This window comes from Manacus candei, unplaced genomic scaffold (assembly GCF_025592945.1).
Source record: "Manacus candei isolate 608988 ecotype Guabito, Panama unplaced genomic scaffold, ASM2559294v1 h1tg000013l, whole genome shotgun sequence".
Classification (NCBI taxonomy): domain Eukaryota; kingdom Metazoa; phylum Chordata; class Aves; order Passeriformes; family Pipridae; genus Manacus; species Manacus candei.
Window position 1 is genome coordinate 7,429,857 of NW_026138061.1, and position 17,544 is coordinate 7,447,400.

Consider the following 17,544-nt stretch of genomic DNA (forward strand, 5'->3'; position numbering starts at 1 on the left):
GATGCAAATGTTTTTAAACTTTAAAATTTCAGACTGAGACTTTTGTCTGTCTGTGACTGTGTTTGTTAAATTTTTTAGCATGCTATGAAATAACTTCCATGTTTGCTGATGGCAGCTGAATAACTTTGTAAGACCAGAGGGGAGTATGTGACAATCTGCTGTAAAGTTTAATGTAAGCCAAGGACTTCCCCCAATAATTTGGTTTTAAGGAGAGAGGAAAAAATTACCAACACATCAGAAGGTGATTGAATTAACTTCACAATAATGAAGAATTCACCAAAACACTTAGTAATTAGTTCCAATGGATAATTGTCCACAATTTTAAAAATCTTATTGCCCGTTCTTTATGTATACATGTAGAGATTGTGGTTAAATCAGCTCTTAAATACTCTCCGATACACTAAGCAGAGAGAGCTTCGTGCCTTGGAGGAAGAAGCAGGTTCTTGTGTCCTCTGATCACTCCCATCATTCTCCTTGGAGGCTTTCCAGGCTTTCCCACGCTCGTTTTTGGGGTGAGAGTTGCGAGTTGTGCTCCCACAATGGCACTTGTATGTGATGCAGTGAGAGCCTGTAGAGGAGGTGAATGAGGGAGAGCTCTGCTGCTTGTCCAGGCTGGTGGGATAAAAGCCAGCTCCCTTTGGAGGTACAATGACAGCAGGACAGTTGTGCTGAATCTGAGGTAACAAACCTCCATGAAGCCTGGGATCAGAGTTACTCCAGGGGAGACAAGAAATTTGCATCTTTTTTTCTCTTTGCTAAAAACTGACTAAATAGATTTTCATTTTGTGACTGATGAGCTCACAGATTTCTCATCGATTTGTGTGATTTGCAACATTTTGGTTTGCTATCAAAAAGCTATCAGAAGGCTCTTCTTGGACATCCATGTCAATGCCATCATTATGCAATCAAATTAATTCTCTCCTAAAGCTTATTCCCAGTTAGTTTGACAAGCAAAACCCCATTGGAATTAGTTAAAATTGTTTTCACCATTTAATTACTTTTTTAATATGAGCATTTTCATGATTGTGTGTAAGAAAAGTGAAAGTAGACAGGCCAATAATTCTTGTCTTCCTCTTTCTTTTTGAAGTATTGGCATAATGTCAGCTTTCGTGTAGTTCTCTGGAAATTGCTATCTGTTAAGGCTTGTGAAAAATCATCATTAATGATCCAAATTGTTCCTTACCCTTCTGTGAGTTAGAGCTCCAGTGTAAAACATCTCTTTATTATTATATAACTGTATAACCTGGCTTTTTCCCTGATGCACAACATATATATTTATGAAGCTTGTCTCTTGCTGCTTATTATTTACGACTGACAACTCTACTACTTTCACCTAAAAGTGGGAAGATACTATTGATACAACGTGAGAATGTCAAATCAATGTTGTCTTTCCTCAAAGTAATGCTGAAAGTCAGGTTCTTCATTAGTGAGGTTACTAAATGCCCTTTCTACTTTATTTTTAGAGCTCCAATTATTCCAGACAGTCCAAGCTCAAACACACTTTCAACTACTCCTGCCTCCTGAGAATACATGTAGTTCTGACTACTCTGGATTACTCCAGGCCTTCCAGATATTTATTTTAGATGAGTTGAAGGCTCGTGGTTTATGTCACCTTCAGGTAATTTAAATTCCTTATTCTCTATTGGTGTTAGAGTTTTGTTGTTATTGTTTGTTTGTTTTTGTTTTCTTTGGTTGGGGTTTTTAATATTAAAAAAAAAGAAACACAACATAGACCTTTACCTGCCTGAGAGAGGTGGAAGAACAGAACATGCTATGAAATCTGTCAGAATTGGCAGCACTCTCATATAGATGAGTGGGAAAATAGGAGTTTTAGTCTCACTGACACCACATCAGCAGATCAGCTTACTTCTAGCCAAGAAGTCATATCACATCAATCCAGTTTTTAGGAAAAATTTGTTTAAATGGAAGAGGGTATTTTGACTATTCTAACAGTGAGTAAATGACTTGCTAAAATTATATTTTTTTGCTTCTGTTTTTACAGTCCCTTTTATAAATGTTACTTTTGAGCATGGTATACTGCAAGGCCAGAACCAGAAAGTTCTGAGGTTAACTAACTGTGGTTTCATTTGATTCTGAATTCGAGGTAAATGCATTTGGGAATACTGGCTCAGTTTCTGTCTGTGATGATTCCACTGTCTATGTTGAATGCCTGAGCACAGACCGCCTGGGAGTGAATGTCACGTGGAGGACTCAGCTGGAAAACATCCTGACAGCTTCTCTCCCTGACTTACATGATATTGGTGAGTTTTATTTCCTCTGATATTTCTGTGGATTAAACCTGATTTGCTTTTAGTTGTTTTGCTTCCCTGTGTGCGCTCTCAGGAATTATAAATGCTCACTGCCTGTATAACACTGGTGTTGTGTTTTTGAGATTTTGGTGTTGATGTATTTCTCCTTTCAGGCTGTGACCACACAGTGGAAAGGAGCCATAATTGAATGGGTTTTTTTCAGATAGCAGTGCCTCTCCCAGCTGCCTTAACAGGGACTGAAAATTACTTTATTGGGCATGAGCTGAACTGTCCCAGATGTTCATTTCCATCGGTCATGTCCTCGGTGATGGAAAAGATTGTGTTTCTTATTCATTGTACTCAGAGAAACACAGTTCACATGTTGCCAAAAATTTAAATAATTTCTTCCAAGTTGTTTTTTTTTCTTTTTTTTTTTCCTTTTCCCCCTTTTTCTGTTGATTGCATTGCCTTTGACACTAAAGAATGACCCTTACCTTGGATATCCTAGAGCAACTGTGCACCAACTGACAGATCTTTGCTGTGGTTTCCATGCAAGTTAGGGATAGTGTAAGGAAATTCTTTCAAAGCAATCACTGTTTTCCTTTAAAATAAAAGATACAAAAAAATGACCCTTACCTTGGATATCCTAGAGCAACTGTGCACCAACTGACAGATCTTTGCTGTGGTTTCCATGCAAGTTAGGGATGGTGTAAGGAAATTCTTTCAAAGCAATCACTGTTTTCCTTTAAAATAAAAGATACAAAAAATATATCCCAGGTTCAAATACCCTCTGTGGGCATATCAAGAATAGTAGCCTGTATCAAGAATAGTGTGGCCAGCAGGGCCAGGGCAGTGATTGTCCTCCTGTACTCAGCACTGGTGAGACCACACTTCAAATCCTGTGTTCAGTTTTGGTTTTATATTAAATTTTATATTAAATTTTTTTTTAAAGTGTCCTTCTTTGAGGGCATTACCTTTTCGACCCTCTCTAGACTATAAACTCCCTGTATTACTAAAATTGTTTTTTCAGGGAATGACTGTATGGTTTTGGAAGAGACAGAGCTCTAGTCACAGCACCATCAACTTCCTTTATGTTCCAACTTCCATTACCATCTAAGGCAGCTTTGAGTCTTGCTGTTTAAGGTGTTTTCTGGTGTATTCAAGAACAGTGAGCAAATTAAGGCTTTAATTTGATAGACACCGTACAGATTCATTTTGGTCTGCTGTTTGTTAAAATGCTTGTATTTCTGCACTTGCCTATGTTTTTAACTTTATGTTCATCATTTTCTGTGTGGTTATCTATTCCCATATTGGAAATGTCTTTCATGCTATTTTGTTGTGTTTTTCCCCTCTTTAGAAAATGCAATTGTTGGGGAAAATCTCATTGGAGCATTTATAAAAGAGATAAAGGATGGTGATTTTCTGCTGCATTTGGACTCCAAGCAGTTCCTAGCAGATTCTGTGATTGATTTTCCCCGGGATGAAGCATTTGATCTGTCTCCACGTGTGCAGCTAGGATGTAGAAGTGGGTTTCGAAGAATTTCATCTCCTGGGAAAGCAGTCCCAAAATTGCAAGGATGTGGTATGTCTCACTTAAGCTTTCCATTCTTGGATGTTGTCAGGAATCAGTGTAAACTGAAGTTAGAAAATTGTTGCACTTTTGTTTATGGTTCATATGTGAAAGGTGTGAGGCACCAACTTTAATGATAAATTTGGGGAGAGATGGGAATTAGTGCTTTGCTTACTGTTCAGTCCTTGTGTTGCACCAATGGTTTGGAATAGGCATCATGGCACTGACACTGTACAGAAGGTTTTGCAAAAATTTTTGGGGATTATTTTAGATCTGTCTCATAATAGTAATTCTGTAGTGTTAGTGATCCTTAATAAGAGGATTTCACAAAGATAATGTAGCCAGTGCTTCAGATGATGGTATCTTACCTAGAATAGAAACCTAGATGCTGAAATGGGAAAAGTCCTGAGATTATGAGTTCCTGGGCCAAGTCCAGACTGCTCAGATGGAAGCTTTCTCAGTGTTGGCCAACACCCAGACCTGACTACACTTCTTCCCTCTTTTCTTCTTCTCCTTTCCTTCTGTTTAGTCTGCTTCCCTGGAACAGGCTGCCTTTCTGTCAAAATCCTGCTTAGGGCTGCCAAACCTACCTTTTCCATGGTTCCCCACAGCTTTGCCTGGCTGTCCTGGGTACCAGCTCATGCTGACAAGCTGCCTTTGACTTAAACAACTCTATTCTTGTTTCTATCAACACCAACTCTCCTGCAGTGCAACCTTGATTGGTCTCGTTGGCCCAGCTGTCCTCCATGAGTCTGTGTCTTACTTATACCAGTTTGGGGTGTATTCACTATGTCTACCTTTTTTTTTGGAGGGGCAGAACAGAGGAGAGCTGTACCACGAGTATGTGTAAGATAACAACAGAAGGTATTGGAGAGGTTTTCCAATGTGGGGAATATTTTCAGATGAGAGAACTTCAACACTATGCAGCTTAAGTTAGAGACTCTAAGAGTAAACCAGAATACGACTTAGCTCCCTGATTGGTGTGATGTTTCTCTTTAAGTTCAGAGAATTTCCTGATGCCTGGGCAAGGTAATCAAGCGATGAATCAGTTCTCAACTGCTCCAGGTTCCAGCTTGGACCTTTAAGGGTAAATTGACTGCAGATTCATACAGAAAAAAATATTAATTCCTACTGAGAATCCAGAGTTTGTAACAACTTGCAGCTACTTAACAAGATGTAGTGTTGTACAGATTGGAGGTATCATTATATTTTAAGTAGAATCCATCACTTAGAGCAGAACTTACAAAGAATTAGATCTTTCTGCCAAATATTTCCTGCCAAGGATAAAGGCCTCTGGGAAGCAGTGAATTTAGTCACCTTGTGAGTTAATTCATATGTATTTGAATGAGCTGGCTGTGGAAAAAGTCAGAAAACAGACATTATAGAGATGCGGAAAGGAGACAGTTTCTGGTCCGGCTTTTGGCAGAGCTTTAGGCAGAGCTTTTGTACTCTAACCTGTCATGGTGTACCTGCTGTTGGACAGTGGTTTGTGTAGTAGGAATGCATATTTTATTCTGAACAGGGAATTTAGGAATTCAGGTTCTGGTTCCTCTAAGATCTATCTATCTATCTTGTAGCGACTGAAGGCACGGACTCCCTTGGTGTGATGCAAGAGTATCATCTATCATTTATTTCAGGCCTCTATTTATAGAAGAACTGGTTTCATCTTTAACCTATCAACAAGCAATACTTGGCCCTATAAAATTACAGTATGCATGTTTCTACCTATCAACAACTAATGTCCATCTTTACACCTATCAACTTTCAACACACTTTCTTCTTTTCTTCAATCATCTTGTTCTGTGTCACATGACCTTTGGCTCCACGCACCTTGTAGACACTTCCCACCTTCTGCCACATTCTTTTCTGTTCTGGCAATGTCCTCTGCTTTGGTGACCCTTTAAGTTCTGCTCTGGTCCAAGATCCTCCACACCAGCTCTCTATCTGTCTATCTGGATATATCCTGATCATTCATCCTGTCTGGATCTGCGTCTCTACTGGAGACTATATCAGTAGGAAGTATCACCTGTGACTACAGAAACCAAAGTTGTGTGAGGGTGACAGAGATTCTTTATTCTATTCCCTTTCCTGTTCCAACTTGTTGCTGAAATACAAATTGGGTTTTCAGATCCTGATCTTTTTAATTTGTTTGGTTTTATTTCACGATCAATGTAATTTGCCTTTCATTCAGGAGATGTGGTCAGCTCTTAGTAACAACAAGTTTCTGGTGGTCTCAATAAGCTTAATATTTTCATCTAGGAACATACAGTTTACATGAATCTGCTTCTTCATCTCATGTATTTCCTCTAAAGTAATCTCTTTATTTAGGTTTGTATTTATTGTAGATTTGTTTCATGTTTTCCTACCTGCAACTAACACATTTATCATGTGTTAGTTTTTCTTGTGTGACTTTTTTTCTTAGTGTCAGTCTTATGGTGAGCTACATTATGCCACAGGTATTTATGAATATAACTCCTTAAGAGTTGGAGGTAAAAGTTTTATTTTAGCTAAATTTTAATGAGACAAAAGAAGAGAGTTGGAAACTGTCTAGGAGAACTTTAGAAACATAACTCTTCTACCCCTATTTATTTCAGGAGAAAGCCTGAAGACCGTTTGTAACTTAGCTTTGTTTTATTATAAATTTTTATGCTGGTTCCTTTTATTATTTAAAATGCTTGGCAATTCTATCAGAGTTGCTTTGAGCAGAACATAACCCAAATCAAAGAACATACTAGATTTATAGCTGAGCCAGCAGCTCAAGACTTCATTTCCAATAGTCTAGATCAAGAATCTGGTATCCCAAAGTTTTCCAGTATCTCTAGAGGGAGGAAAGAGCATTGGACAATGATCATTTGTGACAGGTTTTGATCTTGCTTAGTGTAGTGAGAGCTAATCTTAAGTAAAAGGAGGCTCTTGTGAACTGAGGTGTCCCTGTGCAGTCACTCCAGTGAGTTGCTCTGTAGCCTGGATTTTGCTACTGAGCAAGTTGTTCCCCTGGTACACAGAAGCTCGAATCTAGTTAGAAGTAAGACCAGGTTCTAAATTTCCTGTGCAGGAGCAAGGGATTAAATTTGGAGTTTATTTTTATTTCTATATTTGATTTTCTTTTTTCCTGTTTTAGGGATACAAAGCTTGGGCCCAGTGCTAACAACCAGCTCTGAGATTTTGGCTCAAAGCTGTTCTCTACTTTCTTATACTGTCAAAATGTATGCATGTTAAAGCTTGAAAGAAGTACAATGTGGTGATTTGTCTGACTACTAGGATCGAACTGAACTTCTATGGGATTGTGTTGAATGTGACCTGGAGCTGAAAGTACAGCTGCCTCCAAGAGTTACAGAGTCTAAAAAATGTGTCTCTGCACCAAGATTTTTTACTGCTCTTTGTGTCCTTTTGCCAATGTAATGTGTGAGATGAAAGGGAATTTTACTTGCTTAAATATAATAGGAGACACAGATGTTTCTTTCACATTGTGATTAAAACTATGAAAACAGGTTTGAAAAGCTTAATTTGTTCCTTTTAAAACTGTAATTGCCTAATGAGTCTCCTTCATTCTTTGCTTTTGTCTTCAATTTAGGCATGGATTGCTCATTTCATTTTAATTTCCACTGTTGTTCGTTCTCAATGAGTATGATCCTTTTTTCATGTGTTGGAAACTATTTAAAATGTATCAGACACTCTTGTGTATTAAATAATGTGCTTGTGAAAGGAGAATTATGTATAATCCAGGATTTTTTTACGTTGTGTAATTGATTTTAGATATGTGTTTTACCTTGAGTAATTCCCTTGATATGTACTTGGAAGGAAAATTTCAGTCTCACAGTTGTATCATCCTAGACCTTCCCATTGGACCATATACAGCAGATGAAGGAAGATATGATAATTTTTCTACTAGCTGTCTTTTTAGTCTATTATAATTTAGGTACTCCTATAAGTTAAATTAATTTACATTCTGGTGTGTTGGCCAGAACAGCAATTCATCATATGGGTTGTAGTGAGGATGGCCAATTTTCCATTACTGTTTCTTGCTCATGCAAGCTTAAACTGCTGCCAAGATGCAAGGCAAAAAAAGAAATGAAGTTTTGCACCTTGTCCAGGTCCCAAAATATACATTTAATAGTGTTTTGAAGGAAATCTACATCTGGAAAGCAGCTGTGAAATAACAAGTAGAGGTATTGTCCTGTAAGTGTGTCCGTGACTCTTCTGCTTTAATGTTCATTTGAATGCTCTGGAGGGAAAGACAGTATTCCATGACATCCCAGAAGAAAGTTTTCTTCCTAATAGGCAACAAGTCAGCTGGAAATATTGTTCCTGATTGTTTTGAAAATCATATCTATATAGACTAAGAACATCTTTTTGTTTTGTGTTTGGGTTGTCATGTGCACAACTAGTGACTCTTAATCCAGGCATTACTGTTTAGTTTGGAAGTACTTAACTAAAATTTCATTACCAGGAATTCTGAATGAAAGTGTTACCATATGGTGGGTTTCTGTATGATGGTTTTGGAGTTTCTACTCCAAGGAACCTTCCTGTTTCTGTCTATAGTGTTAGAAGTTACTCTGTAACTTGTCGTCCTTTGTTTTCCTTCACAACTTATCCACAAAGTGCATTATCTTATTACAAATGGATTTGACAAACAGAAATCAGGCTTGAATTTGGCATTTCTGAGCAGCTTCAAGTGCACTAATTCAAGAACAAGTTTAGGGTGATCTGGGAAAACAGACCACAGCCTGTATTCCTGTCATTGATGAGTTTAGTGATCATTTAAGGAGTGTTTACCCTTGTTATACCACTTAGAAATACACATATTAAGAGCTTGAAGCCTATGACCAGTCTAAGATAAGATATATTCATATATACATATACACACCCACACATATGTGTACAAATGCCCAAACTGGTTGAATTCCAAAGGAGTAATAAGGTGATTGTTCTCTTTGCAGTTGTTTGTCCTCCGGGCAGTCATTTCCAGGGCAATGAATGCATTCCCTGCCCTCTTGGCTACTATCAGGATCAGACAGGACGTTCCTCCTGTATCAAGTGTCCTGTGGGCAAAACTACCAACTCCTATGGGGCAATCAGTACTGATCACTGTAAGTTGAACTCATTTTTTCCCATATCCTTTATAGTCTGGCTTCCAATAACTAATGATTTTTTTTATTATTATTCATCTGTAAGTTAAAAAAAAATAAAATCCTCCCTCTGGGGCTTTTTGGATGGATGTGATCCCTTCTGCATGCATTCAAAGGCATTTGAACAGGCAGTACAAACTGTCTGGTGTTTTAACCAAAAATGCATGAGAAACAAGTGGTCAGTCTCATCCAGGATGTTGTGGTTCCTTTAGACATGTTCATTGTCCTCAGGAATGATATCTGGGTATCAGTGAGAAATGTCTCATGCAGTTGATTTATTGCCACTTTCATGAACACTAAAGTATTATTATTTTGTGCAGCTCTTTCCCCTGCAAATACAAACACTTCTCACAAAGCAACTATTCAAATGTTCACAAAAGTTGGTGATTTCAGCTTAAATTACTTATTTTTTTATGCAGTTCCATACAGAAAATCAGTTAAGTCTAAATTCAGTTTTGTCTGCGGAATTAGCTTATGGATAAAAATAAAAGTAGCAGGAATGGATTTCTTGGGTGTGTCATTGTCTACTTTGTTCTCTTTCAACCTATTTGTTCTCTTAGGTGGGATAAAAAAATCCAGTTTTATTTTAATGCATCCTAACATCAATTAGTTTTTGCCTAAAGTTGTCCTTCTTCATTTCCATGTGTATTCCCTGTGTATTTGTTGGGCTTATGTCTTTAGAAATTTCCTTTTTAGGATTTTTTTTACTGCACTTGGAGTTTTCTTTACTAAATCTGGTCCCCTCCTAGTTTCCACCTTACCCATGTGCTGTATCTCAGTACCAGCCCTCTCCAAAAGACCAGGTTGTACAGATTAGCTTCCTGCTTTCTTTCTTTCCCTGCTGTCTCCTTACAAAGTCTGAAAAGTTTTTCTGAATTAATTGTTATGATGCCTCTTGTGCTGTTGTTCAGAGTGTTCTGCAGACCCATTGTAGCAGGCGCTGAACAAACCTGTATGAAAATACAATTCCTTCTCTGCACCCCTTTGCTTTACAGTACTGGAGATACATCAACAGAGATTTGATCCATGGCAGAGAATCCAAAAAATGTTTGAAACATGAATTGAAGTAACAAAAAAACAATGAGACTCTCATGTTTTAGAGCATAAAACACTGTGCAAATCCTAGCTTAATTTTCAATGAAGTCTCTGCTGTAGTAAGGGGACTTTTGTCCTACAGCAATGAAACATTGTCCTATTGCATTGACAGGACCAAAGTAAATGGGCACAACTGAGGCACAGGATGTTCCCTCTGAACATCAGAAACCATGTTTTTACTGTAAGGATGACTGAGCACTGGCTCAGGTTGCCCAGGGAGGTTGTGGAGTCTCTAACCTTGGAAATGGGTTGAAGCCATCTGGACATGGTCCTTGGCAACCAGCTCTTGGTGGCTCTGCCTGAGCAGGGAGGTTGGACTGTACAGCCTCCAGAGGTCCTGTCCAACCTCTGCCATCCTGTGAAACCCAGTGACAGCATTATCAAAGTACCTTTTTTTCTTGTTTACTTGTTTACTTGTAACAGGCATCACATATTGTCAGAGCAATGAACAGGGTCTGCAGTGTGATGAAGATGGCCAGTATAGACCTTCCCAGAAAGACCCTGGCACTAAGAAGTACTTCTGTGTCAATAACTTTGGAGCAGCACTGGACTGGCCTGGAACAGAAGATCTCCTTACAGATGACCAGTGCATGGGTAAGAGCCAGAAGAATGTTTTGGATTTGTTTTGACCCTACATAAGTAAAACCTCCTTTTGAAGAGACTAATCACTCCACAGTTTCTGGGGATTCACTTTCCCATAGTTGTGACCTCTGCCTTAAGCCACATTCCTCCTTAGTTTTTCATTTCTTGACTACATTCGGGAAGTTATTTCTGGTAAGAGAAGAGAGAGAAGCAGGTTTCCTGCACTCTCAGATGTCTGACAGCTTTTGATGTGTGCTGACCTCCTGCTCTCTGCTTGGAAACCCAAAAGAATAATGAGAGCGCTAATGGGAAAGAAGCAGAATTATTAATTTCCTTGTAAAATTATCCCTCATCGGTGTATTCCTGGGAAATAGACTATTTTCAGCAATGATCTCACAGGCACAATGTAGCATCACTCTCTCAGCTCCTGCTGTAAAATATCTGCCTTCGTGAACATATCCTTGCAAGCTGGATGAGGTTACTTCTGCTTGAATACAGCTGTGAAATGCTGGTTCTCAAGGATGAAAAGTCTGAAAAAACAAAGTCATCCATCAAACAGTCCCCAGACTGCCCGCAGTAAGGTCTGATTACACCTCACAGCCTCAAAGCTTTTACTTTTCCCCAGAAGTTTTTATGTACCCATCATATGATTGGTATTGAAATTAATGGGATATTCTGTTTAGAAACTGATGTCATGGTGTGCTTTGAATTAGACAATATCTTATGACAAGTGGAAGGAGTGTGAAATGAAAGCCCTCAGTTGTGAAGAGGTTGCAAAACTATCTTCAGTTAAAATAGCTTTTTTTTTCCTCTGAGCATACTGAGAAACTGGTCACAGTTATAAACACGAGGTGTGAGCCTCTGTTGCTCTTGATCATGGGGCAGTTGGGATGTTTCTCTGGGCAAAGGATTCAGGAGTTCAATTCTCTTGTTATTCACCTTGAGCCTTCCTGCGTGGGCATTTCTGATTCTGTCCATGATGGAGCAGTTCTAGATACCTGTGCTTGTTTTAGTGGATCATGCTACAAAATGTCACTACAAGTATTTATGACTGTTAAAAATTTTGGGTTTAAAAACCCAGCAAAAACGTATCATAAAAGAGTTTGGGTTGGCAAGGACCTTAACGATCATCTAGTTCCAATCCTGCTTCCATGGGCAGGGATGCCACCTAATAGATCAAGTTGTTCAGGGCCCCATGCACACCCAAAAAGTCTGGTTGTTTTTTTTGGGTTTTGTTTGTTTTGGGTTTTGTGTGATTTTGTTTCTGGTTTTGTTTTTTTTTTTTTTTAAATAATTTACAGGCTAATTTAATTTCTTTTTTTTTCTTTTAAAGATCATGTTGCATTTCCAGAAAGCATTATACGAAGTGAAACTGTTTATCTCTATTTTTACTTTTTCCCCTGCCCCTGCTATTTCCCTTAACTGAATTCTGCACACAGCAAGACAGCAGGGGCTGAAGGCTGACCTTGCTTTGACAGGAGGTTGGTGGTTGGGCAGCGTCAATAAAACCCAGCTGGTCTTCAGCTTTTGAGTCTTCAGGCAGAAGAATTGCCTTCTATGAAAGCACAGTAATAAGCTGTAACAACCGTTGCTCATTCTCATAATTCTCTCTCTTCTTATATTTTAGGCCACTTAACATTTACACTTAACATTTATTACTTAACATTTATTATATGGAGGTTGGGTCTAGGAGATCTTTAAGGTTCCTTCCAACCCAAACAATTCTATGAAGCCTGCCAGAGTTCAAGAAACATTTGGACAATGCTCTCAGGCACATGGTGTGAATCTTGGGGGTGTCCTGTCCTAAGCTGGACTCGATGATCTCCCTGGGTCTCTACCAACTCAGGGTATTATGTGATTCTCTGATTACAGCAACACAAGTAGGACCTACAGCTTTACTCTAGTAGTATGTGAGACAGAGAATTTCCACTCCACACTAAGTCTGTGAAATGGCTTTATGAATGCAATTTTTTTACCTTTCTTCATATTAAAAAATAAAATTCAAGAATTATTTTTGCAATGTTTTCAGTTTCGTTTCACTAAACTTTCTATATTTTCTCTACTTTTCTCCCATATTATTGTATTCAATAATATTGTATTCAATAATATGGGAGAAAAATAGAGAAAAAAGATTTCTCTTGAAAATGTAAGGGCAGGATGAAGTCAGAATTAGGGGGGGAAAAATCAGAAGAAAAGAAAAACATTTGAAAATGTAATTTTGTAATTTGAATTTTGCAGTAGAAATGAGAACAGTTTTTAACCAGGCATCACTTCAAGTTGCAGATGCAGAAGGGATTCAGTTTAGTGCAGAATTTAGCTAATGCTTATATTTCGGTGCCCCGTATTTCTAGGAAGGAAAAAGCTTCCACCTCTGTTTACACCATCATTCTTCCCTGTCCCCATCTGAGCTGGAGTGCCAGGATTTTCTTGTGTTTGACAAACCCTTTTGATTTTTTTTCTAAGCAGAAATGATGGTTTTATCAAAAGCACCTGCTGACTCAGCCCTGACAGCAATTGACATTTGCTTCTGATTTAGTCCTGACTGTCTTGCTGTAAGAGTACAAGTGATTGTTTTAAGAACTTATCCCTTTGACTTTTATTTTGTGGCTTATCCAGACATTTCAGAGACAGGGGCCTGTGATCCTCCAGCTTTTATTTTGTGGTTTAGCCAGACATTTCAGGGACAGGGACCTGTGATCCTCCAGCTTTTATTTTGTGGTTTATCCAGACATTTCAGGGGCAGAGGCCTGTGATCCTCCGGCTGGAGCTCTGCATCCATGAGTGAAGGGGGGAGAAGGGCTGAGCTCCAGCTCTTCCTCGTGCAGACATCTCCCACAGGCTGGGATCAGACCAGGACTCCTACTTCTTACCTCTTATAGGTCTAGGACAGGTGTTGGCTGCAATGAGCCAGAGGTTTGCCTTCACTTGGGGCATTTAGAGAAGTTTGCACAGGGATGATGCTGTGTCACCATGTTCTTTCCTTAATCATAGAATGTTTTGGGTTGGAAGGGACCTTAAAGATTGTCTAGTTCCAACTCCTGGCCATGAGAAGGGATAATGTGCTGTGCTCACTGAAATATACTGATATATCAACACATGGGCACACTGTGCCCACCCCCCTGGTAGTACAGGCAGTAGCAACTTGAGCAGGGTGGTGGTGGCACTGTGTCCCTTCACCAGTCTGTGATCTTCTTCAGGCCACAGCCAGGGCCAAACCCTTTGGAGCTTAAATGGATTCCTCGCTCCATTTAATGACCTTTGGGGTTTGAGTCTCTAGACCCCATGAGCTTTTTTGGTTTGCAGATAGTGCTGCTTGTCAGACGTCCTTACACATGGGTGCAGTGGGTCCACTGCAGAGGGAACAGATAAAACTGTGGTCCGTAGAGTGGCAGTCAGGTTTTAAAAGTTGAAAATGAGGGAGTAATAAAACAACATGTAGGACATACTACCTTGGATATACCCCTGATCCTGAAGTCAGTGGAGATCAGGCTATCGTGCCCCTGGAAACAATAAGGCTCCTAGATTTCCTTTCTAACCAGCTGCTCTTGTTTCAGTGGCTGTTTTGCAGGAAGTTGGTTCCTCACTTGACTCAATAGTTGGTTCAGTGTCTTGAAGAAGTAATGAGAGATGGCAGGTGTGCTGCTGGAAGAGAAAGCCTCACTTGGATGTAAACTCCCAGCCCACTCCTGGCTACGTGTTTTTCCAAAAATCTTGTAATGCTTTTTTTTTCAAAGCAGAAATTCTATCCTCACTCCAGCTGTCTCCTGCATTGTCTGTGGGTTATGGTACATCATTTAATGAATAATCCTCTTTCTGTACAGAATTCTTCAAGTTTTATTTCCATGTAAATCTGTCTGTTTGGAGCATGGGAACTGATAATAGTAGCTGATTGGGGTTTTTTTTGGTTTTATTTTAGTGCTCAGAAAATTTGAAAGAGTTCCTGCCTCCCGTCTGATTTATAGATCCGAAGAAGCTCAGATTCTTCAGTCTCAGTCATTTGGAGGAGACCTGCAAAGTACATATTTTCAGTGCATTTCAGGTGAGAAAATGCTGTAGATAATGTAGATACAGCTCTGATAAAAACTGTAGAGAGAACACTAACCATAATGGAAAATAATAATCTTTTTATACATTGAGCTTATAGTTAAGTTCCTACATGAACTGTATTTTCTGCAGTTTGGCATCAATTCACTGCAACATATTTACAACTTTTGATGACCTTGGTTCAGAGAAGAGATTGGTGTCTCTTTCAGAAAGAAGTAATCTATAGTTTGCAATACAGATGAGAGCTGAGATTTAAAACAGAAACATTCATCAGACTTTGCAGATGTACAGAAAAAAGAAGGATTAGGTGTTCAGAATATATGAAAACCAAGCTTTTACCTCTTCCCAAATCACCTGATCGGCACATAAAAAAATAATAATTATCCTTGCTTGGATCAGAAGGGTATTATAAGGAGTGCAAAGATAGTCCTCTGCCAAATCTTGCAGTCTATGTACTACATTACATCTGGATACATCATATTTGCTGGTTTAAGTTGGTTCAAAATTCTCTAAAACCGAGGGGAATCACCTCAGTGCTTTCAGAATGCTTTGAGTCAGTCTCACCTTGTGTCTCCTAATGCTCAGGCTTAGAAGGGAGGCAGAGGGGACATGTCCAAAAAAAACCACCCTGGCAGTAATAACACAGGTTGCCTGATTGCAGGGCAGATATCACACAAGTCTGACAAATCAGTGGCTTTGTGTCACATACTGTGGTCTATCTGGAGCAGTCACCTCTCACGCTAAGAACTGAGTATGTGAAGCCTGATATGTGTTACTAGAAGGAGTTTCCTGCACCGGATCATCCCCAAGCTGTAGACTGTTAGATTTCTTGCATCTTCCTCTGAAAACGGAGACCTTCAAAAGCAAGAAACTGAACAGAGAGAACCTGAGAATGAATTTAGGGAGGAAATTATGTCCCTTTGACAAGTAATCTGATTCAGTGCCCATAGCCATATTTTCATTATAAGTTACATCCACTGTAAGTGGTGACACTGCTACAAAATACTACTGCTGGAGTGCTCGTTTGAGGAGTAAGGGTTAATATTTCCATCTCTGAGTCCCTATGAGATCAGATAGCTCAGCTTACATTTCTGATGATGTTTTGATCTAAGTTGGTTTATTTTATGTGAAAGATATTTGGAAAAGAATTCACCTGTGCCAGGAGCAAAGCTGTGGGAGCAAATTAACAGTGAGTGTGTAAGGGCAGAAGGAACTTCAGCCACTCCTAAATCTGGAGAGGGATGGCTGTTGCTCCCTTACACTGACCAGGGGGTTTCTGCAGAGGCAGCCAGTGTGATTGAAGAATTTGATGCTTCCCTCCGTCCTACTACCCCGATATCTGTCACAACCTCTTTGCCAAGGGATTACTGTATCAGGCAGATGTGATGTGCTGGCAAAGTGGTTCATTAGAGTCCTGCCTCAAGCAAAATTATCCAACAGAGATTGAATATTTGGGTGGGTGATTAGTCCTGTCTGAACTGTTTATATTATCAGGCAAAGAACAACTTTTTGCATGAATTTAAGTTAATTTAAAATTCTTAACCCACTACTAAAATAGTTGAATACTTAGTTCATCTGGCTAATGAAATTCATGTGCTTGCACTCTGACAGGCAGATGAAGTAAGTGGCAGTAATAAGTGGGATTTGAAGCAAAAATATGGCATGTGAATTACTAGGAAACCTGAGACTTCTTCCCTGTTTTTCAGGCTGCGAGAAGGAAGATGCGTGTGGCTTTGCAACTGTAACTCCTGCTGGTGCTGAAGTTCTCTGTGAATTATACAGTACTGCTGAAGTCAACTTCAACTGCACCACCTCTGGATTAGTAAGAATGATCATATTTAAAAATATGTGTTTATCAAAATGCTGTATGTTCAATATAAGTGGACAAGATCACAGAAGAAAGGCAGGCTGTTACCTGACCCCTTGGACATTGCTCTTCCCTATTGCAGTAATAAATTCTGGCAAGTTGGTAAAGAAGCTACACCCACATAGTTGCAAAAGTGACATCTGGATGCCTCAGTGTTTGGTTGAAACATCATAAAGCACTATTGTTCCTAAAACATGCTGTGCTCCTGCAGTTAGGAAATCAGGTTGATTTAAAAAGAGGAATAATCTGAATAGTTCAAACTAGAAGTATCCAGGTTGGTAATCGTGTCACCTGAAACAGTCATAATTTTTAAGTTCCTTCCACTAGCCCAGAGTTTGAACTGTGTACTCTTTATCACTGTAATATTTTCCTATTCACTACTTCTAAACACAGCAATGTGGCTTTGATGAAGTCAGTTATGTTTAATAGAATAAAAAAATGTCCATATTAGATAGAATAAAAAATGTCCACATGAAACTGTGGTGGTAATAATCCCTGTGTGTGCTAGATCCTCTCCCTGAGTTTCTGAATAAAGAAAATGTATTTTAGGAGAGGAAATCAATTCAGTTGTGTTTATTGTGCATGCCTGTTTTCTGTCTCAGGTACAAGGTGTTTTGGGGAACCCTTCTGCCACTGGCATTGGTAGCCTCAGCTGCCTGCTTCATATCAGGAATCCAGAAAGAGATGCACTGATGGTCTATTTGAAGAGAGGTACCAGATGAGAATCACTCACCTAATATTAGACTCTGTGCCCAAGATGGTAGTTGCTATTATATAGGATCACGATTAAATATGGGGAGCATCTTTTTTTAAGAAGGCACAATACTTTTGAGAGCTCAACATTTAGTGATAGCCCAGAAACCACAGCAATGTCATGCTTCCTAGAAATTAGGAATACAGTTTTTCTAAGCCATTTTGACAGCTTTTGCCAGCAAGCAGTCCCCAAATACTCTAATTCTATCAAATGTATTATCCTATTCTGCTCTGCTCTGTTGCATTATGATTTCT

At 39.1% G+C, this 17,544-nt stretch overlaps 1 protein-coding gene across 1 annotated transcript in view; it reads left to right on the plus strand.

The window, feature by feature from the left end:
- The window catches only part of TG (thyroglobulin), a 147,979-nt gene that overhangs the window by 27,761 nt on the left and 102,674 nt on the right, over positions 1 to 17,544 (plus strand). Inside the window, exons 18-25 of the mRNA XM_051778582.1 lie at positions 1,464 to 1,618; positions 2,105 to 2,261; positions 3,607 to 3,831; positions 8,760 to 8,909; positions 10,467 to 10,637; positions 14,542 to 14,664; positions 16,376 to 16,491; positions 17,139 to 17,247. Of these exons, the coding sequence (XP_051634542.1) occupies positions 1,464 to 1,618; positions 2,105 to 2,261; positions 3,607 to 3,831; positions 8,760 to 8,909; positions 10,467 to 10,637; positions 14,542 to 14,664; positions 16,376 to 16,491; positions 17,139 to 17,247 (1,206 nt within the window). The remainder of the gene's footprint in view (positions 1 to 1,463; positions 1,619 to 2,104; positions 2,262 to 3,606; positions 3,832 to 8,759; positions 8,910 to 10,466; positions 10,638 to 14,541; positions 14,665 to 16,375; positions 16,492 to 17,138; positions 17,248 to 17,544) is intronic.